This window comes from Cucumis melo, chromosome 7 (assembly GCF_025177605.1).
Source record: "Cucumis melo cultivar AY chromosome 7, USDA_Cmelo_AY_1.0, whole genome shotgun sequence".
Classification (NCBI taxonomy): domain Eukaryota; kingdom Viridiplantae; phylum Streptophyta; class Magnoliopsida; order Cucurbitales; family Cucurbitaceae; genus Cucumis; species Cucumis melo.
The window spans coordinates 2,880,238-2,900,652 of NC_066863.1; the positions used below are offsets into that span (position 1 = coordinate 2,880,238).

The window sequence follows — 20,415 nt, forward strand, 5'->3', positions numbered from 1 at the left end:
CTCATGCTATATGGCTTGAGAACCATTTATTATCGATTAATTATGTTTTTCTGGCCATGTTTCTTTGTTGTACTAAAAAATAGTATATTAAAATTCATTTTTTTTTCTTCTCTCTAATTACCTGCTCAATAAAATAAAATAAACGAGGATCGTACAAGTAAGTGTGGTAGAGAGCCGATTAATCATATCCCTCCGAACTTCCTCATTATCATTCAGATACTTACCAAAATATTTTTGTATTCTCACAATTTCCATGTTTTAGTGAGGCTAAAACTTTGTGTAAAATAATAAAACAATTGAAATCCCTCCTTGACTTTGCTACCTCTCTATAAGACAGAATTTAATGAATCAATGGCCCATTGAATATTATGTTATGTTTGTACTCTATCTCTGCCTAATTAAATAATGTTATGGATGATTTTTCTCATGGGAGCAATGTGTACCACGTGTAAAAAAAATCATTAGTTAATATTATTATTTCGATTATAGAGACAACATTGTCGTAGGGTTGTAGATAGGCTGAGTTGGGTTAGAGATTTTTTAGACTAATCCAAATTTTTGAGTTACAACACATTTTAATAGCAAATTAAACTCAAATGTTAAATATCAAAATTCTATATATACTGTTTATAAACTTCAAAACTATAATAATTTGTATGAACTATTGTATTTTTGTTACATACATTTTAATAAGATTAGAAATTTGAGTTGCGTTGGGTTGAGTCAACCTATATTTTAAAAAATGCAGCTAGAACCCAACTCAACTCGAAAAAAAAAACATAAAAGATTTAACCCAATCCAACCCTTACAATTTGGGTTAGATAGTCTGCATTGTTCACATTATCTGATTATTTAGAATCCCTAAATTGATATTTATTAAAGTTTAGTTCCTAAACTTTACTTATAAAAAGAATAAAAGTTGAGAGACTAAATAGATACTTTCATAAATATTCTAAAAGTTAAAAATATTTTTAACATGTTTTACCGGTAAATTATAGAAAAAATTATTTTAAATAATAAAAAAGTTAAAAATATTTACAAAATATAGTAAAATTTAAAATTTTTATCATACTTAAAATATGAAATTTTGCTATATATTTTATTGTACTTGTATTAAAAAAATGTCCCTAAATCAAGAAAATATCTCCAACTTTTGTCCTCCTAATTTTTAAGAAAATTTCAAAATACTATTAATTTAGGATGAAATTTGGGGTGTTTTGGTTTAGAATATATAATACACCTACATCAATTTTAAATAAACATATAAAAAAAATCTAATTATTAATTTTATTTGGAAGAAATTTATTAATTATATTTTATTTTAGAAATACTCATCAACTTTTAAAAGTTATGCTAATTAAATTTTATTATATATATGTTCATACTTAGATCTATGACTGTTCCTTTTATTAAAACTTTTAGAGTATATGTTTTAAGAAAAATATATATATACAACTTGCATTAAGATGTGAATGGAAAGTTTTGTTTGCTTTCAAACATTACACGTCATCTATTTGCTTATCCACTTTAATCCTAAGGTTTTCTTATAACGAATAATTCGAGAGGATTGATATGCGAAGGATAGATTGTTAGAACACTATAGACACGTTCACGATTTGTATTGTTAGAGTTTAGAGAGGCAAGCTCGAGCGAAAGAGTGAAAAATGAAAATAGTGAGTGTGAGAAGAGAACACTATCCTTTGATAAATTAGTTGGGAACTTACTCACTATCGTCATATTATTATTAGTTTTGCACTTAACTACTATGGTATGTGTTGATTAATTATGCAAAGTAGTCATTTTGTTTTTCTATTTTCTTTTAAATGGTTATTTTTTAAATTTAAAATATCGTATAATTGTTCAAGAAATTTATTAAAAAAAATTCGATTTTTTAAATATAACAAAATATCACCCACTTTCTACTATTGAGGTTTTAAAAAAATTAATTTTAATAGGATCCCTCATGTTCTCAATTTGATCCATTTCGGCCGACGGTTTCGTTTCTAGAGAGAGAGAATGAGCCAAGAAGACAAATCCGCCGCTGTGGGTGTCGTCGTCCACCACCATCACGAATCCAATTCCGCCCATCCTCACTACGGAACCTTCCAAGGCGTCGCTAATTATCCTCCCGTCGGATTCCCTCAGCCTACTCGCCCGCCTGGTCTCTCCGACTCCGACGATCCTTCTCAATATCAGCACTATGCTCACGGCTATCAAGCTGTACCCGGTAACCTCTTCTTTCTCAATCTTTTCTCACTTGTTAATCTGGTGTCAGATTTTTCTTTTGCTTCTTGTACGATGTCTTCGATCTCATGCCTTTCCGTTGACTTGAACTACTGATCTTTGTTGCTATGTCAAATGTCTTTAGTTGTACTCCAGTAAAAGGTTGTTCTAATCACTTGAATAACCTAGTTCCGTCCGAATCTTGAAATTATCATCTACTGAAGTGCCAAACATGGATTAATAATCATTTAGTCGTCATATATTTTGTTATCTGTAATTTCATTTGGAATTTAACCTTCAGCTTTCTAGTTCCTGCTAGTACTAGGTTTTTGTTGAGCTTGAGATTAGATCCTGCCTTTTCTTGTTCTGAAAGTGTGCTTTTATATTGGGGTCTGCTTGGAAGTTTATAATTCAAAATTGAAAGAAAGAAAAAAATAGAATAGAGTAGGAAGCCACTTCTAACTTATGATCATACTTAACAACGCTCACAATGAAGTATTGTAGTTTATCAGTGTTATTTACTTTGAAGCTTTTTGTTATGGCAAACATTCGACAAAAACTTTGGTAGGATTCTTATTATATGTTTAGGAGTGATTTTGGAACAGTGAAAAATAACTTTTGTCATGTTCAAGATCACTCTAAAACACGCTTTTAATTGTAATAATATGAAATCTTCGTTTAAAAGGTGTAAAATGAAATATTGAATTGATTTTTAAGTTATTAAAAGTGTATTCCAAAGTGATTTTAGGCATGATGAAAGTGATTTTAACCATTTCAAAATCACTACCAAACATGTACATAACAAAAGTTGATTCTCTTTTGACTCTTGAAATTCTTGATTTTAGCATTCTGAAATGCGTATGCTCTCTTTCCCTTTTGCATTTCGAGACGAATATGGGTGAAAATAAATGCCATGGTTTTATATATTCATATTCAACCCTTTTTCTCTCTGAGATTTGTTGTTGCACTATAAAATTTTCTTTAGTTTCTTTTTGTTGGCTGTAACTTTGTGTAACTTCTTCTAAAATAGACTCTCGGATTTGCTTAACATATATCAGTACAAAGACAAAAGTTGTAACTCAAAATTTTCTTTTATTTATCTATTTATGAATTCTTCCAGGATATGCTATTGTTGAAGGAAGACCAGTGAGAGAGCCGCCCCTTCCTTGCTGTGGCATTGGCATTGGGTGGTTCCTGTAAGTAGCCATAATTGTTGGACTTTATCATCATTTACATTACACTAGCATTGCCATCATAAACAAGCCAGGTGATATCATTATTGCCACAATAAGTGGGCGTTTAGAGGGGCTGAGTTGGTTGTAATAATTAGTGGTCGTTATAGCCTGTGAGTTATAATACTTTGTAGTTTATAATATTCTATGTTTGGAGTATAGATTACTTTAGTTTGAGTGTGAAATAGTAAACATTGTAACAAAGAGAGAAAAAGAAGATGAATAAGAAATAACATGCACTATATTGAGGAGGGATTTAAAATGGTAATATGTAGTTAATTATATGTTATAATAGTTGAAAATACTAATTATTATAATTGGAGTCCCAAACACAAAGTGTGCTATCATAGTCCACTCCACGCACTTGAAGTTTGTAGGTCAAACACCTCTAGGCATTTTAAAGTGTCAGTGGTTATTTGGTCAGAAAGTTATCAATCCGTAAGATGATGCGAATGCTACATGATATGAAAACCTTAGGATTTGAAAATTAGAAATCCAGTTGGTGAACCCCTAGCATCAAATTCTAAAACTTCCAATTTAATTTGACAACAATCCAAGGGAATGGATTCTATTTGGATCACTCTTTGATCAAAGATCGAGAGATAAGGAGAACTAATTCCTCACTCCAAGTTCGGAAACTTTACAAGCAAGGTGATCAAACTTACCTGAATGTTTTTGGCATGCAACATTGAGTCAAAAATTGCAAAAGAATGACGATGAGACTCTGTCATCTATCAGAGAATTTTTATTGAAAGAAAACCCCAGATCTTCAAAATATAACAAACTAATGTTTCCAATACTTTATACCCAAACTATTGTACTAAAAAAGACAAAAAAAGTCTATTTTACCACTAACTCAAAGGAGCTAAAACTCAAATAAATATGTATGGGTCTAAAAATAAAAGCCCACAAATAAGGTATGTTTTTACAAAATAAAACAAATTACAAAACTAAATTGGTTTGATCCCATAGCCTCAGCTGACTCCAATTATAAATCCTCTAATCAATTGTTGCTGCTTGAATCTCCTTAATTGAGTTTACCTCCTCATGAATGTGAGAATTCAATGCTAACACGTGATTCATCTAGGAGGTAACGCAAGGGAGTCTTGATTCATATCACTACAACTTCCATCTTATGAACTAAAACCAATCAGCTTCTAGATTGGAATGATAGAATTGCTAGTGTGTCATGCATTCTTTTCTTTATCTTGCTATTTAAAAATTTCCCAGATTTTTGTGTCTACATATGAGTGGCCTGATAAAAAAGAATACTGTGTTTTTCAGGTTTATTATTGGTTTCTTCCTTGCTGCTATCCCATGGTATGCTGGAGCAATTCTTATACTATGTGGCAGGGTTGACTACCGTGAGAAACCAGGATATGTTGCCTGCTCAATTGCTGTGAGTAACTTTTCATTATTATTTTAGACTTCTTCAGCTTCATGACGATGTTCTTATATCTCCAATATAGTTCTGCAATAGGTTTAATCACGAGAACTGATTTTTCTGTTATATTTCTTTGCAACTTGCCAAAAGATATATTGGATTAGTTGGTTAAAGCAGGAAAAGGCATTCGGGAGTCGATGGTTGTAATTTGTCAAAAACTAGACCTTTTAGTATCTTGAGCAACGTTTGACAGTAAACAAACTTGATTTGTTACTTGCTTCTTTCTATAAAGATTATTACTTGTTGGAAAGCTTTAACTAAAAAAAATTGTTATAAAATGAGTTAGTATATAAGTCATAAGTCATCCGGAATAAGTTCATTTATTCTCTTTCCTTTTATTTTCTATTAGAACTGTTTATTTTCTTAAACACTAAATGCCAGAAAATGCTCCACGTAGGGGTTAGACGGGGACGCGGCCCCCTCAATTTTATTAGTAAACGCAATAGTATTTAATATATCTTTACTCATTAACCAAGTTAGCCCGGTACCTCGTTGTTTTTGGCTGACACTATTGCAATTTAGATTTCTGCGTTTGATGTTTTTATTATGAAAAAAAATGCTCGGCTATTTGTAAATGTGTATGCATATGAATTTGTGCCCCTGACATAAATGTCTTGATCCACCACCGTTGCAAGCTAATATTATTATGTTGCATGTCAGGCTGTTATTGCCACACTTGCAATTATATTCGGTGCAACAAGGGAAGCTGATGTCTGGTAACCAATCCTAAACTTAAAGTATTGTACAGTTTGCAAATATGTATGAACTGACAGAGCCCATGGGCAAGCTTAGTTCCATTGAAACCTGAATCTGTGAGAGCCTATCACTACAAGAAATTACACTTTTCCCAATGGATAAACTCATTGGGAAAACTCCGAAAAGCTTCTGGAAAATTTCTCCCGACGCCACATTGGCCATTGTCATGATCGTCAGGAAAGATTTCCTCGGGAGAAGCTTAATTTCTTGTGGTGTATAGATATTGGTTAGTGGTTGTTTCCATGTTGTGCCCCTAAGAAGCTGTGCCATGCTGCAAAATCATGTTATTTGTTTTAAATCTACGATATGTGTTATGATGACTATTCATCTTAAACTCATGTGTAGAAACCTACTTATCCTTTGGTAAATATATTTCTTTCTGCTTGTTTGGAATAAGCATTTGAACATCAAAACAGAAAACTGTTTTACCAATCAAGATTGCATGTTCCTCGAGGAGGTTGCTCTGCCTGATGGATGGTCTTCAAAGGTAAAGACATTTTCACACACCTCAGTCTAGGTAAGGTAGGAAGTTCTGTTTATTGGTGTGCACTTACTATTTGTTTTACATTCTTCAGATAATTGAAATATAGGTAAATTCATACCATCTATGAAATTGTTTCTAATTAAGGAAAAAAAATCAATAAATAATTGAAATATAGATTTTCTCTTTATTTGAATTCAATTCTAAAGATCCTGTCGTTCTCCTCCATGGATATCAGAAACAATTGTAAATATAATGATTTAAATTAAAACTATTAGCATATATAACAATATTTTAAAGAAATTACAAATATATCAAAGTCTATCGGTGTTAGACTTTTATCAAATTGTTGATAGACTTTCATTGTCTATCAGTGATAGGTCATATCGTTGGGGTCTATTATTGATAGACCATACAAGTTTATTTGTTATAGTGTTGGTAGACTTTTTTATTTTTGCATTTTTTTAATATTTGCTACACTTGTTTATTAGCTCTAATATCGTTGCATATTACAATTACCTTATTATATGATTAAGAGGATTTTTGGTCGCAACTTAAGTAAATGGGTTGGGCTATATAATAATGCATTCCATGTTTGGGGTTCGAAATTTCTTTTTTTGCGATATTTACTATTTTCAATTTAAACTAAAATAATTTGCAATGTGCTTAATACCCAAAGATAGATTTATATAGATAAGTATATCTTTAGTTTACTTTCTTAGTATTATTATAGATTTTTATAATATTTGTGTTAAAAAGTGAAAGCTTTAGTTCTGATTAATTCTCTCTTGTTTATAAATTCTCTCTTGTTTATAAAGTATTTTACAAAATGTGTGTGAAGCATCTTCATGAAGCATTCAGAAGAGGAGTTTGATAATATTTAATGCTTATGCATAAATATAACATTATTTTTTAGAACACATAAATATAACAACATTTTAATCCTTGCATTTAGAAGAAAAAAAAATGATTGTTGAGCTACAGCATTAAAACTTTCTTAAAACATTTATCGAATCATCTACTTTTAGATGGGAGGAAATCTACCGTCCTTGAAAGCAAACTGGTACGAGGGATGTTGTCATTTGTGCAAAATGTTCTTCTTTACTTCAATGTTATTGTTATTATTTAGTTTATCAATCTGTTAAAATTGTTATTTTAGCATCTAAATTGATTTCTTTTAAAATATTTTTCCATTCACATTCTTTTTTCTTTTCCAAACCATAAAATTAAAATGACCATTTTTACATTTTCTTTTCTGAACACTTCGGATCACTTAGCAAAATTTGATCTCTAATCTCTTTGGTCGAATATGTATGTTTTCAATAGTTGAGTTTCATTTAGATGCCAATTTTTCTAATAGAGAGATCCATCCCTAATGAGGCAAAGAAAATCCCCACATCTCCGTGGTTGGAGATTACATTCTCTATCTCATTTATTTATTTTATATATTAAATTGAATATCGTATGATATTTTAGTTTATTTTATTTAAGAAGGGTAAAATGAGAAGATTCCTAGTGAATGAAGTAAATATATTTAATCGAAAAGTTTGTTAAAACATTATTTTTTTCTTAAGAGATTACATGGCAGATTTTCCTGAACAACTCACATGTGATATGTCCATAATTGTTGACATGATGAACCAAAGAAAAGAAAATCCAACTATCTATTCTCTTGCTTAGGTTGCTTACTCATAGACTTCATATATAACTTAGGAAGAATCAAAATTGGATTAGATACAAGCGAACATAATATCTATTATTTCATTTTGAAAAGCTTAATTAAGCTATCTTTTTCCTCCATATCTCTAACAAGGTTTGAATCAATCTTTAGTGACTAAACAAATGTGCCACCCCCTCCAAGACCCTCTCTCTTTAGCAGCAACATTTTTCCAAGGGAAATATTAATTCTTGAGGCATCGATCTAAAAAACCTCGATCTAAAAAACCACAACTCCCTCTATGTTTGAAGGAGGAGGATTGGTTCGAGGGAGAATACTTGGATGTTTGGGTCTCAATCGACTTCCAAGACCTTTGTTACGTTCCTTCATGGTTTGATTATATCATATAAATAGTTCATCACATGGTTTTAAAGCTACAAACTTTTCAAAAAGTACCTATAAGAGTTGATAGATAAAATTTGCTTCTTAGCACACATTAAAAATAAATAAAAGAGTAAAAATAAGACATTGGGCTTTCACTCATAGGTATATACCCAAAAATATATTTCACTCGTAGATTTAAATATGTATAGTTATATGAGTTTTCTTTAAGAGGCCACAAATTCAAATTACGTTTTCCAAAAATAATTTTTTTTTGAAGAAAAACAAATGCACTTTTCCAGCATTTTTTTCCAATATTCAAATGGCCATGGTTTGAGAAGGCGAAGTCATATTTTGCAACCTCCTTTGTCAAAATAAAATTTCTAAGTTGATGTGATGTTTGGTGATATTATTCAAAAGCACATGCATCTCTACCAAACAAAGAGTGAGAGAGGAGCCACGTGGTAGGCCTATACAAGTGTTTCTCAATTCTCTAATAGGAATAACCCAAAATAATAATATCAAAAAAAAAAAAATCAAACAAAAATCACCTACCTCGATTACAATAACATTCTCTAAAATTTTTTTGCCACTATAATGTTTTATTTACTCCCCAGCTAAAGAATATACAAAAAAATTTAAGTAGAGTTAGTACAATATTTCTAGGTAAGACATTTATAAACAAAGTAGGTAGGTGAAATTCTTGTATAGACTTGGAGCTATTTATCTTTTTACAAAATAACCGATCGTAGGATGATACTTTTTGCCAAGTAAATCTTATAGAGAACATAAACAAGTTATTATTTCACACATTTCAATGGCAGTGTGCACACATCTTTACTTAAACTTTTTTAATAAAAAAGACAAGTTTATATTTTTTTTAATATATGGTGACATGAATTGCAAAGTTTGTGGGATTATAAATAGAAGAGACAAGTTAAGCTATAAGAGAACTCATCCCCCAAAGATTGTTCAGTTCAGTTCAGTCCAGTTTGAGAACTAAAGATGTCATATGTTTTAGATACGATTTCAACTTGGTTAATAGTAGTAATCGTGGTTTTATTATCGTCATTACTATTATTGGGATGGAAATTAGTTGATTGGATTTGGTTTAGGCCGAAGAAATTGGAGAAGCTTTTAAGACAACAAGGATTCACCGGAAATTCTTACCGGATTCTTTACGGCGACTTGAAGGAGAGAGCTGCCATGAGAGATCAAGCAATCTCCAAGCCTATGAACTTCTCCAATCACATTGCTCCACGTGTCATTCCCTCTGTTCATCACACCATCCAACATTATGGTAACAATATTATCCCTATCTTTCTCTTTCTTTTTCTTTTTCTCCTTTAATATAAAATCTAGAGATAAATAAATTAAGTTGAATCATAAATTTCCATGTGTGCTAAGATCTCGAGATAATTAAGATCCTATTTGCTAAAATTATATGGATAAACTCAATTTTCAACTCACAAAAAAAAAAAAAAAAACCTAATATTTTACATTTCATTAAAGTGTTGTTCATTTTCTCATAGTTGTATTCCCTGTGAAGTCCAGTGCTTTATTCAACATCAATATGCCTTTTGTTGATTTAAGTTACATACAATTTTGTTATGAAAAATAAACAATGTTAAATATTTGTGGAATATATGCAGGGAAGAATTCATTCATGTGGATTGGCCCCATCCCAAGAGTACACATCATGGACCCTGAACAACTTAAAACTGTGTTCTCATTGATCAATGATTACCAAAAGCCAACTGCTAGTTTGAATCCCCTTGCCAAGTTGCTTGCTGATGGACTTTTAAATCATGAAGGACACAAATGGGTCAAACACAGAAAGATAATTAATCCTGCTTTTCATTTAGAAAAGCTTAAGGTATATATCATCTTTCAGCTCTTCCATATCACTATTCAACTAATTCAAAATTAATTTTCTCAAACAAATATAACAAGCTAATTGTCTATCTAAACGATCTTATGAGCAACATGAATACTTGGAATCATATTGGTGCAATGAATAAAGCACATACTTATTTGAACAAGATAGAAACATAAGCTTATAATCATTAATTACTTTTACCTTTGAGTATCTTCCTTCTGTTATCTACTGTTTAGGGATTATGTCTTCAAAATCCAAAGCAACCTTTGAAACCAAAAAAAAAAAAAAAAAAACTGGTTAAGATTTGTTCTTGGTTTTAGGATTTGGGTATGAATTCAATGAAACAAGAAATATTAAAAGAAGTGATCAAAACTTGTTCTTGGTTTTACTTATTTAGGATTTGGTTTTAGAAATAGTTCTTTAGTAACTATTTATGTTTCTGGAACGCATGACAAGTTATCAAGCAATACATATAATTTCAAGATCATCGTATCATATTTTGTAAAATCTGTTCAAATATAATCGGCAATCATACATATCTTTACACTGGTTGTTAGGATATGGTACCGGCATTCTATCACAGCTGTGACGAGATGATTAGCAAATGGGAAAGTATGGTCTCCGTACAGGGATCTTGTGAGTTAGATGTAATGCCTTACCTACAAAATATGACTGCTGATGTGATTTCTCGAACTGCATTTGGGAGTAGCTACGAGAAAGGAAAAAAGATCTTTAAGCTTCAAACTGAACTAGCAGAGATGGTGATTCGATCTACCTTAGGGATTTATATTCCAGGATGGAGGTAAAAACTTAATTCATCTACAACATTATTATATACATCTATTTTAATGAAAGATTTCATATCATGATTAATATTTTGTGTAGATTTCTACCCACAAAGTCAAATAATAAAATGAATGTGATAAGTAAAGAGATATCAACTTTGATCATGGGTATTATCAATGAAAGGGAAACGTCTATGAAGGCAGGTGAAGCTACACAAACTGACCTACTAAGCATTCTCATGGAATCCAATTTGAACGAAATTAAACAACATGGAAACAATAAAGACATTGGAATGAGCATAGAAGATGTTATTGATGAATGCAAACTATTCTATATTGCTGGCCAAGAAACTACAGCTACATTACTAACTTGGACGATGGTATTGTTGAGTTCATACTCAGAATGGCAAGAACGAGCAAGAGCAGAGGTCTTTGAGATCTTTGGCAACAAAAAACCAGATTATGATGGTTTAAGTCGACTAAAAGTTGTGAGTGATATTGATATTCCTCATTTACTTTATTTCTTTTCTACTTTTCTCATTTTAATTTTACCTCCTATATGTTAAATGCCCATTTCCTGATACAAAGCAATCACATTAGAGTTTTGGAGGAAAGAGTAGACTAGATAGGTTTCTAATTCTGATCTTAATTAAGCTGAATCAAGCTTATTGCCTTTGGATTGTGTAAGTTGAAAAGAATTGGCTATTTGATAAACTTGACACCTAAGAAGTATGATCACTTTTTTCTCGAACTAGCATACCTACGAGTGTTGGACACTCTAGTTCGTATCATACACTTGTTAGTGCAATATACGTCTTAGAAACTAGGTTGTACAAAGTAATAGGTCCAACAATTGTTGGATATGCATTGAACAATTGTTGAGCATACATACTAAGTACACATATATTACAAAAATAATAAATTTTGATTGTGAAATATAAAGACATCAAACTTATTTCTTTAAGCATATATATAACTGCATAAATTCATTGACTTTGAATTTCTTTCTTGTATAATAATGATATTTATATATTTTTTAAATAAATGTGTCCTTGTCCTATGTTTGTGTCTTAAATTAAAAAAAAAAAGTGACGTGTCACCGTATAGTTGTCGTGTCATATATGTATCTTGTATTTGTATTTTTTTCTTAGCCTTGACATTATAACAAGTGACTTTTGAGAGGATGGTGTGTCCTAAAAAGTTATGTATTAACTAACACATGGCAAGTGACTTTTGCAATGACACAGGTAACTATGATATTGAACGAGGTTCTTAGGTTATATCCTCCGGTAAGTATGTTTGGTCGTTTCATTAAAAAAGAAACAAAACTTGGAAAATTGACTTTACCAGCAGGAGTTATGTTGGGCTTACCGACTGTTCTTATCCAATGTGATCCTGAGTTATGGGGAGAAGATGCACATGAATTTAAGCCAGAAAGATTTTCCGAGGGAGTTTCTAAAGCAACAAAAAATCCAGGTGCTTTTGTACCCTTTGGTTGGGGTCCTCGAATATGCATAGGACTAAACTTCGCCATGATTGAAGCAAAAATGACATTGTCAATGATTCTACAACGCTTCTCGCTCGAGCTTTCGTCATCGTATACACATGCTCCCATTGTTGCCATAACAACACAACCTCAACATGGAGCTCATATCATACTACACAAACTGGAATTAGTTACTTAAACTAAGTATTAGCTTGCACATTATCAAAAGGCTGAGGAAGTTCTGTGCTTTGACTATGTATAATTTCAAATCCTTTGAGAAAAATGTACCCACGTACGCATGCTCTCAACTAAATACCCTTTTCATTGCTCAGCAGCTCCTAAATAAACAGTTTTAAGGGTAATGACAGCCACTCCATTTTCTTCTCGAGATTATAAAACGAAGGAATCCAATGTTAGCCTGAACTTGAAGGATCAGCCGATATGATTCAAAATAATCAAATTTAGGCACTACAAGTTTTGAAAACTGACCTTTCTCATTGTCATTTTATCAAACAGTTCATCTGCAATGTGTTCATCAGCAGCATTCTTGTTAACCTTCAACCGTAAAGTGTACCACACGACAAAGAAATAATGGTCAAGAAAAGGTATAATAATTTCAAATCCTTTGAGAAAAACAGGGATGTTTAACAACACCCACGTCACTTGTTTGAAGTATGGTTTAGGAATTAGAAGTGTTCATACTGCAAGAGCGAGCAAGAATAGATGTCTTGAAAGTCGTCGGTAACAAAAGCCGAGATTTTGATGGTTTTAGCTTCCCAAAGTTGTATTGTGAACTTGTGAGTGGATAAATTATCTTGTTTATACTCTTTTTAGGACAATAACTTAAATTGTAAACTATATTAAATTATTGTATTGGTTTAAACATAAAATTCGTATGGACAACATGTCATTTTAAATCATTCATTGATCCAAAAATTTAAACAAATTTAATCATATATCATCAAACCTAAACAAATGACATTTAACATGAACATGAACAATAAAGTTGAAAGAATAGCATGATTCAGATTAGGAGTAACAACTTAGAACCAAAATAGATAGCAGGAGAAGAGACTAATAAAAACCTGATGGAGCATGTCTCAAGCATGTCACATCCCAAGTGACCGTCATTGTGGCTCAAAAATATAACTAAAGTAAGAGCCCAGTTGATTTTGGACACGTAAAAGACATTTGGAGCAATTCTAATCGTTTTTAAGTTTTCCGTAATTTTTTTAGAGAATCACTTTTTATTTACATCTACCAGTAAAATCAACCAATTAGAACCTTTCTAAAATAGATTACCTATCAACTTACACCTTCCACTAACCAATTTTATCTTCTAATATGCCTCCTAACCAATTTTGATAATCTCCCAATTTTGGACCAATAACAAATTATCATCGCATCATTCATTATTATCAAATTTACCACGAAATTATAAATAATTTTGAAACTAATCAAAAGTTGATATGTATACCAAATTTATTAAAATTGAAGATATAAAGATGCAATTCTAATGGTGCATGTATTCCATCATGACCGTTGGATCAAGTTAATTATTTTTACCTAATAATAATATTTATTTGGATTAGTCTAATGAGCCCAAAAATAGATATAGTCCAAATGCTAAATAAGACCAAAATCAATTATGGTTGGGCATGAGGGACCAAATCCATGGATCAACTAAGTCGAAGCCAATAAAGCGAGTTTTCTTAATTTGAGGTTTAGAAAATTGAGATTTCAACTAAAATAGTCTAAATTGATATATGATATTACACAATGAACATTTCTTTCTAATATATTTTATAAAAGTCCTAAATGGACTAACATTTTTCATAAAAGAATGGGTCAATTTACCTTGGTACCCAAATTTCATTAATCTTGAACAATATTTTCCTTAATTATCAACAACCATATGTATTATATCAATTGTAACTCCCTTAATTATTACATATATATTTTTATTTATTAATGTAATATTTATTACCTTTTGAATTATTTAAATATGGTATAAATTATTATCGTATATGGTAATAATATTTTTAATTATCATACAAAATAAACATTTTTAATTTCATGCCCAACAAGAAGCCATTTTCTCACAATCATCAATTTCGGCGCTAATATTCTTCTCCGATTTCTATAACAAAAATTTTTGTTCTTTCTTCTTCCCTTCCGAATTTGCTTTTTGTGATACGGTTAGTCATTTTCTTTATTTGGTATATGATTTATTCTTCCTTTCGTAGAATATATATTTTTTTCCTTCAAAAATTTGTTCTTTCTTCTTCCATTTCGTAGTATATATTCCGGTAGTATTCCTCCTATTTTGATTTTTTACACATATGCTACTGAATAACACTTTATGTTTTGTGATTTGTTACATATATACTACTGCATATATTCAATAATTACGGCATGTTTCGATCATCTTATTCATATTTTTGTTTAGTAAAGTTTTCATGAACAATATATACATTTATATACTATTCTTTAATTATCTACTTCTATTATGTGATTTATCATATATATACATCTTATTCATATTTATGTTCTGTGATTTGTTACATATATACTACTGCGTATATTCAATGATATATAAATTGTAGTTGAATTTCATTACATATCACTACATACACAGATGATGTTATCAGTATATATATTTGTATATATAATAACAGGTATTTACTGACACATATAGTTCAGTTTTTTTTCCTTCATGTTTCGTATTGTTTTTTTCTCGATTTGATTAGTATTTTCTTTAATTTTTTACATATATATTACTGCATAATATGTTTATGTTTTGTGATTTGTTACAAATATACTACTGCATATATTTAATAATGCAGAAATTGAAGTTGTCCTCCTCCCATCGAATGTAAAACGTTCAGTTGGTCGGCCAAAGACGATTAGAATTCTTTCTAAAATGGAGTTCAAGAGACGTATTAAATGTGATCATTGTGGACGTGTTGACCATAATCAAAAGAGATACTAGTTTTTCTTATTGAATTAGTTTTTCCTTCTTATTATTAGACTTTTAGTATGTTGTTTCAAAATTTTATTTGAAATATTCATATCCTAGTTTTTAGTTCAATTGTTTTATTTCCATATTTTTTTCCATAAATTTTCAGCGTACTAATCAAAGTTTCTCAATTTATTATATTTAATATATTACCCTTCATACATAATCACTATTGTTTCAAACATAACTTATTATTTTTTACATATAATATGAATATTTGAAATAAAATACATCAACCAATTTAACAAATTGAAAACACAACATTTTATTCATAAAATATACAATGTATTATTTCATATATACTATTCATAAATCAATTTAACATATCCTCTCCATTCAACCACTTTTTCATTGACAGGGATGAATACGTTACATTGGATTTAATATTGTATATATGTAATAATATCGTATATGATGAATATTATACATTAGAATTAGATATATATTAAAATGAAAAATATGATAAAAGTGTTTGTGCTAAGTATATTTGCAATAATATTACGTATATAATAGTGCAATGCAAATTTTCAACTATAAAACTAAGAAAAATAAGGTAAACATCATTGGTAAATATGGAATATTCAAAAAATTAAAGGATAATTAAAGAATTGAATATGAAAGTATAACAAAATATTACTGTATACATGTAATAATATTATGTATATAACAGATATTAAACATTATAATTGAAAGTAAAAAACACAATAAATAACAAATTCTTCTTAACACATCTTATAGGATCTAGGTAAATGTATATCTCAATATTGTTCATATCAATAAAACTGTATAACCTTGATTAAGGACTAGTGTACAATTCTTTATAGCACATATGTTCATTAATTGTTATTTTGGACACACTAAAAGTAACATAATTGTTCGATTCATTGAAAAAACCCTCGAAGTAGCATGCAATTTTTGGTCATCCTCCCAAAAAATATTGGAAATATATGTCACCAATAATTTATGTTGTAATTAAGGAGAGGTATATATATAATAAATCACAGTACAAACATATAATATTCTTCGGTTACTAGATGTCAATATATATGTATTATGGTAAATAAGAAGAGGTATATATATATTAAATCACAGAACACACATATCATATATATCGGTTACTGTATGTCAATTTATATGTATGATTGTATATATGAAGGGGTATATATATACTAAATCACAAAACATACATATCATATTCTTTGGCGACTATATGTAAAAATATATGCATTATTATATATATTAAGTGGTATATATCTAAAACAAATATTCTGAAATATAAGGTTAAACATTCTAGGAAAACTATGATGTAATGGAGTACCAAAAAATATGAGGAATTGAGGAAGACAACTAACCGAAAGTATAAGGAGAACGAAAGGACGAAATAAACTGAAAACCGGTGAAGAACGAAATCGGAATCAGTGATGGACGAAATAGAAATCGGTGAAGAACGAAACTGGATGTACTGGAATTGGTGAAGAACGAAACTAAATGATTGCAGAAATTACTGGTAAGGAAATTGAACAGTAAAGGTAACCTGTCTATGATCTGTTAATGAAACATCTACTAAACATGTATGTTCAGAATCAAACCTAGTAAGAACCTATAATGTCCTATCCCCATGAATACAACAATAAGCACGCAATGACCATTTGCAATCTTCAATTACGCATTGCAAAATCAAAACTTTCTTGTTTGATTTCACAGTAACATATTGAAAATTGTCTCTAATAGCAATGACTTGTACGCACTGTTTGAACAAAGATTTGGTTGAAAACATGTCGTGGATTTTCAGTGCAAAGTTGGAATCTACCTTAGAGATATTTATATTTTCAAAAAAAAAAAAAAAGACCCTCGTTGTTATCATGGATTTCAGTTTGAAAAGAACTTGACGACAATTAACCCAAACAAATTGATAAAGGGCCAATAGAATGAACAATAAAGGCAATATGTCGCTCAACATTCGATATTATTACATGGTAAACTCATTTAACATCGTTATCATTCGTTATAGACAAATTCTTCTTAACACATTCTATAGGACCTAGACAAAGGTATATTTCAAAATTGTTTATATCAATAAAACTGTCTAACTTTGATATAAGACTAGTGTACAATTCTTTATAGCACATATGTTCATTAACTGTTATTTCAGACACATTAAAACTAACATAATTGTTCGATTCATTAAAAAAACCATCAAAGTAGACTAAAATTTTGGTCATCCTGCCAAAACATATTAGAAATATATGTCACTACAAATATATGTTGTAATTAAGTAGTGGTATATATATATACTAAATCTCGGAAAAAACATATGATCTTCTATGGTTATTGGGTGTTCATATATATGTATTATGGTAAATAAGAAGGGGTATATATCTACAAAATCACATAACACACAGATCATATTCATCAATTACCGTATGTCAATTTATGTATATTATTGTATATTTGAAGGGGTATATATTTAAAAAATAACATAATACACATATCATATTCATCGGTTACGTACTATATGTCAATTTATATGCATTATTGTATGTATGAAGTGGGTATATATAAACTAACTCACATAACAGACAATTCATATTCCTTGGGGATTGTATATAAAAATATATGCATTGTTATATATATGAAGTGGTAAATGTCTAAAATAAATATTTCGAAATATAAGGTTAAACCGTTCTAGGAATACTACGATGTAATGGAGTACAAAAAAATATAACGAATTGATGAAGACAACTTACCAGATGTATGAGGAGAATGAAAGGACGAAATAAATTGAGATTCTGTAAATAACGGAATCGGAATCGGTGATGGACAAAATATAAATCGGTGAAGAACGAAACTGGATGTACTAGAATTGGTAGAGAAATTCGAATAACTTGTCGGCGACAAATGTATCGGAATTGGATTACTGTAGTAGTTTACAGTGAGGAAATTGAAGAAGTTGACGGCGACGGATGGGGATTTAAGATGATTTATGCGACTGATGAAGAATTAATCAAGAGAATTTTGAAAATTATTTTCATATTAAAAGATAATTATTTGATGATAAATTAAAAGAAATTATATAAGATAACGTCTTTTTAATTAATAATTAAGATTTTACATTAATTAAGATGATAATTAAGGAAGTTATAATTTAGATAATAATGATAAATATAATGTAAATAAGGAAAAATATAATTTTAAATTTTAAATTACCTATATAGTTAATGTTAACGAAGGTTAAAATTATCTTAAAAATATGTGAATTCCTAATTAAGTAAAAAAAATCTTAATTTAGAATATTTGTGAAATTTTATAGTCAAATTAGTCTTTTCTCTAAATCTTTCTAAAAAGTTTTACTCAGCTTAGAGAGAAATCTTCCAACGACAAGAAAATTCCTTATAAGTTCCTAAAAACGAACTACATCGAACATATGCATTCAATTGAGAGAGAATCAGAGGATAATCAAGTACTAGAGATCGAACCATTACTACAAGAGTCAGGATATTCCCAACGCACAAAAACGTCAGCAGAAGCGGTAAAGACGTCGAGAAACAAATTTCTGATGCAGAAAGGAACGTCGGGAAGACTATCGGAAGAAATGCATTATGAGACCTTTTTTCGACGTGTCACCAACAAGGCGTTGGGAATAACCTTCTCCCGACGTCTTCTTTACTGACATTCTTGATGGGCTGGGAATAAGTAATCTTCGACATCTACATTTTCGACTCCGGACGTATATATATCCGACGTCGTCCATGCGTTGAGAATAACTATCCTCGATGCGACGTTTTCAGCATATTTTCGACGTTTGTATTGCATCGAAAAATATTTTTAATATGTAATTTTTTTATTTTAAATATGTAATTTATATTTATTTCCCTAAAATATTTTCCTTTAATTGCTTTCAACCGAGTCTCTATTTCCTGAAATATTCACATTTGTTTTCAATTAAATTAAAGAAAATTCAAAATAAATTAGTAAATTACGAAATACAAACACAAATTTAACAAAAAAAATTAATTTTCATAATACAAAAAATGCTAAGAAAGCCGTACGTCTCTTAACGAGCCTCGTACGTCATTCTATACTGCGAGTCTTACAATGATACAAAAGTAGTTAAGTTTAGTACATATATATGCATATCATCACTGTATACTGTCATTTCAAAAACTTAAGAATAATCGAAACATATATAAATATCGCAAAGCTAGGGATCATGTGGTGGTCCTTGCTGTACTCGAGTCATGTCTTCTATCAGCTTTCTCATTTTTTCCACTTCTGAAACTAATGCTTTGTGATTTTTTTCCTGGTCTTCAATTCGTTGCATAGCTTGATCAAGCTTAGCCTATAATTAAAACTCTACTATGGATTGCGGACATGACGTCGTGGAACTACTCACACTTGTCGTCTTGCAAGCCTTCGACTTGGGTCCCCAACCAAGGCCTTTTATGTAGCTTGGTTGTCTACCCAACACTGTCTCACATATCTCATTCCCAGAGAGTGGCTGACTACCCTCTAGGGTAGGCTGAGAATGGATCGTTTGTGATTGCTTCTACATGAAAACAATTAGAAACTATCTTAGTAAGTAAAAAATATATTATATATTAAAGAGGACAAATAAAAGCAAAAGTGTTGGTTGGATAACTTACATGCGTATCCTCCGAGCCTAGGACACGAACATCCCATCTCGAACGTGTGCTTATCAGAACAACTCCACACGGTCGACTGACTCCCCTCTTTGCTCAAAGAGCTCGTGCTGTCGTTGTAGAAATAACTTTGACCCACTGCTATGATTGTAAGGTTGCTTCTGTCTAGCAGCCTTATTCGATCGTCTGTGATTGCTTCTACATGAAAACAATTATATTGTCTATTATACAAATATTAAAAGTTGAAATCATATTTAACCATGACAAAGAGTTCAGTTGCTCACCTGGAATGCACGACTCATGTAGTGGTCACAAAGGAAGTGTCAATCCTCATCACGTCTCACTGATAGGTTTTGTGGGTTGGCACAAGCCTCCTCGGGGTCGCTGTACTTTTTGAAGTGTCTGTGATAGTCGCCCTGAAACTCTTTGAGG

The 20,415-nt window shown here is 30.5% G+C and overlaps 2 protein-coding genes and 1 long non-coding RNA gene across 6 annotated transcripts; 2 read left to right on the top strand and 1 right to left on the bottom strand.

Annotated features, from left to right (window-relative positions):
• The first annotated feature begins 1,926 nt into the window (after positions 1–1,926).
• LOC103493475 (60S ribosomal protein L18a-like protein) lies at positions 1,927–6,051 on the top strand. Its single transcript, XM_008454218.3, has 4 exons — positions 1,927–2,227; positions 3,344–3,419; positions 4,740–4,854; positions 5,560–6,051. The coding sequence occupies exons 1-4, from the start codon at positions 2,017–2,019 to the stop codon at positions 5,617–5,619; spliced, it is 462 nt and encodes a 153-aa protein (XP_008452440.2). The 5' UTR covers positions 1,927–2,016; the 3' UTR covers positions 5,620–6,051.
• A 3,019-nt stretch (positions 6,052–9,070) lies between these two features.
• On the bottom strand, positions 9,071–13,557 carry LOC103493469 (uncharacterized). Of its 3 annotated transcripts, none has more exons than XR_538459.2 (5): positions 13,410–13,557; positions 12,814–12,879; positions 10,713–10,762; positions 10,255–10,317; positions 9,071–9,447 (listed from the first exon to the last, which is right to left on the bottom strand). It is a non-coding gene; the product is annotated as an uncharacterized LOC103493469 (long non-coding RNA). The 3 variants fall into 3 exon arrangements; XR_007822612.1 differs by lacking the exon at positions 9,071–9,447 and adding an exon at positions 9,653–9,972; XR_007822613.1 differs by lacking the exons at positions 9,071–9,447; positions 13,410–13,557 and adding an exon at positions 9,653–9,972 and having other exon boundaries at positions 12,814–13,326.
• LOC103493471 (cytochrome P450 CYP72A219-like) lies at positions 9,180–12,712 on the top strand. 2 transcript variants are annotated; one of them, XM_008454214.3, is made up of 5 exons: positions 9,180–9,474; positions 9,827–10,050; positions 10,611–10,855; positions 10,939–11,326; positions 12,086–12,712. In XM_008454214.3, exons 1-5 carry the CDS (start codon positions 9,180–9,182, stop codon positions 12,521–12,523), a joined length of 1,590 nt encoding a protein of 529 aa, XP_008452436.2. In that variant the 3' UTR covers positions 12,524–12,712. The 2 variants fall into 2 exon arrangements, with proteins under 2 accessions (XP_008452436.2, XP_050943890.1); XM_051087933.1 differs by having other exon boundaries at positions 11,023–11,326.
• Positions 13,558–20,415: the final 6,858 nt, after the last annotated feature.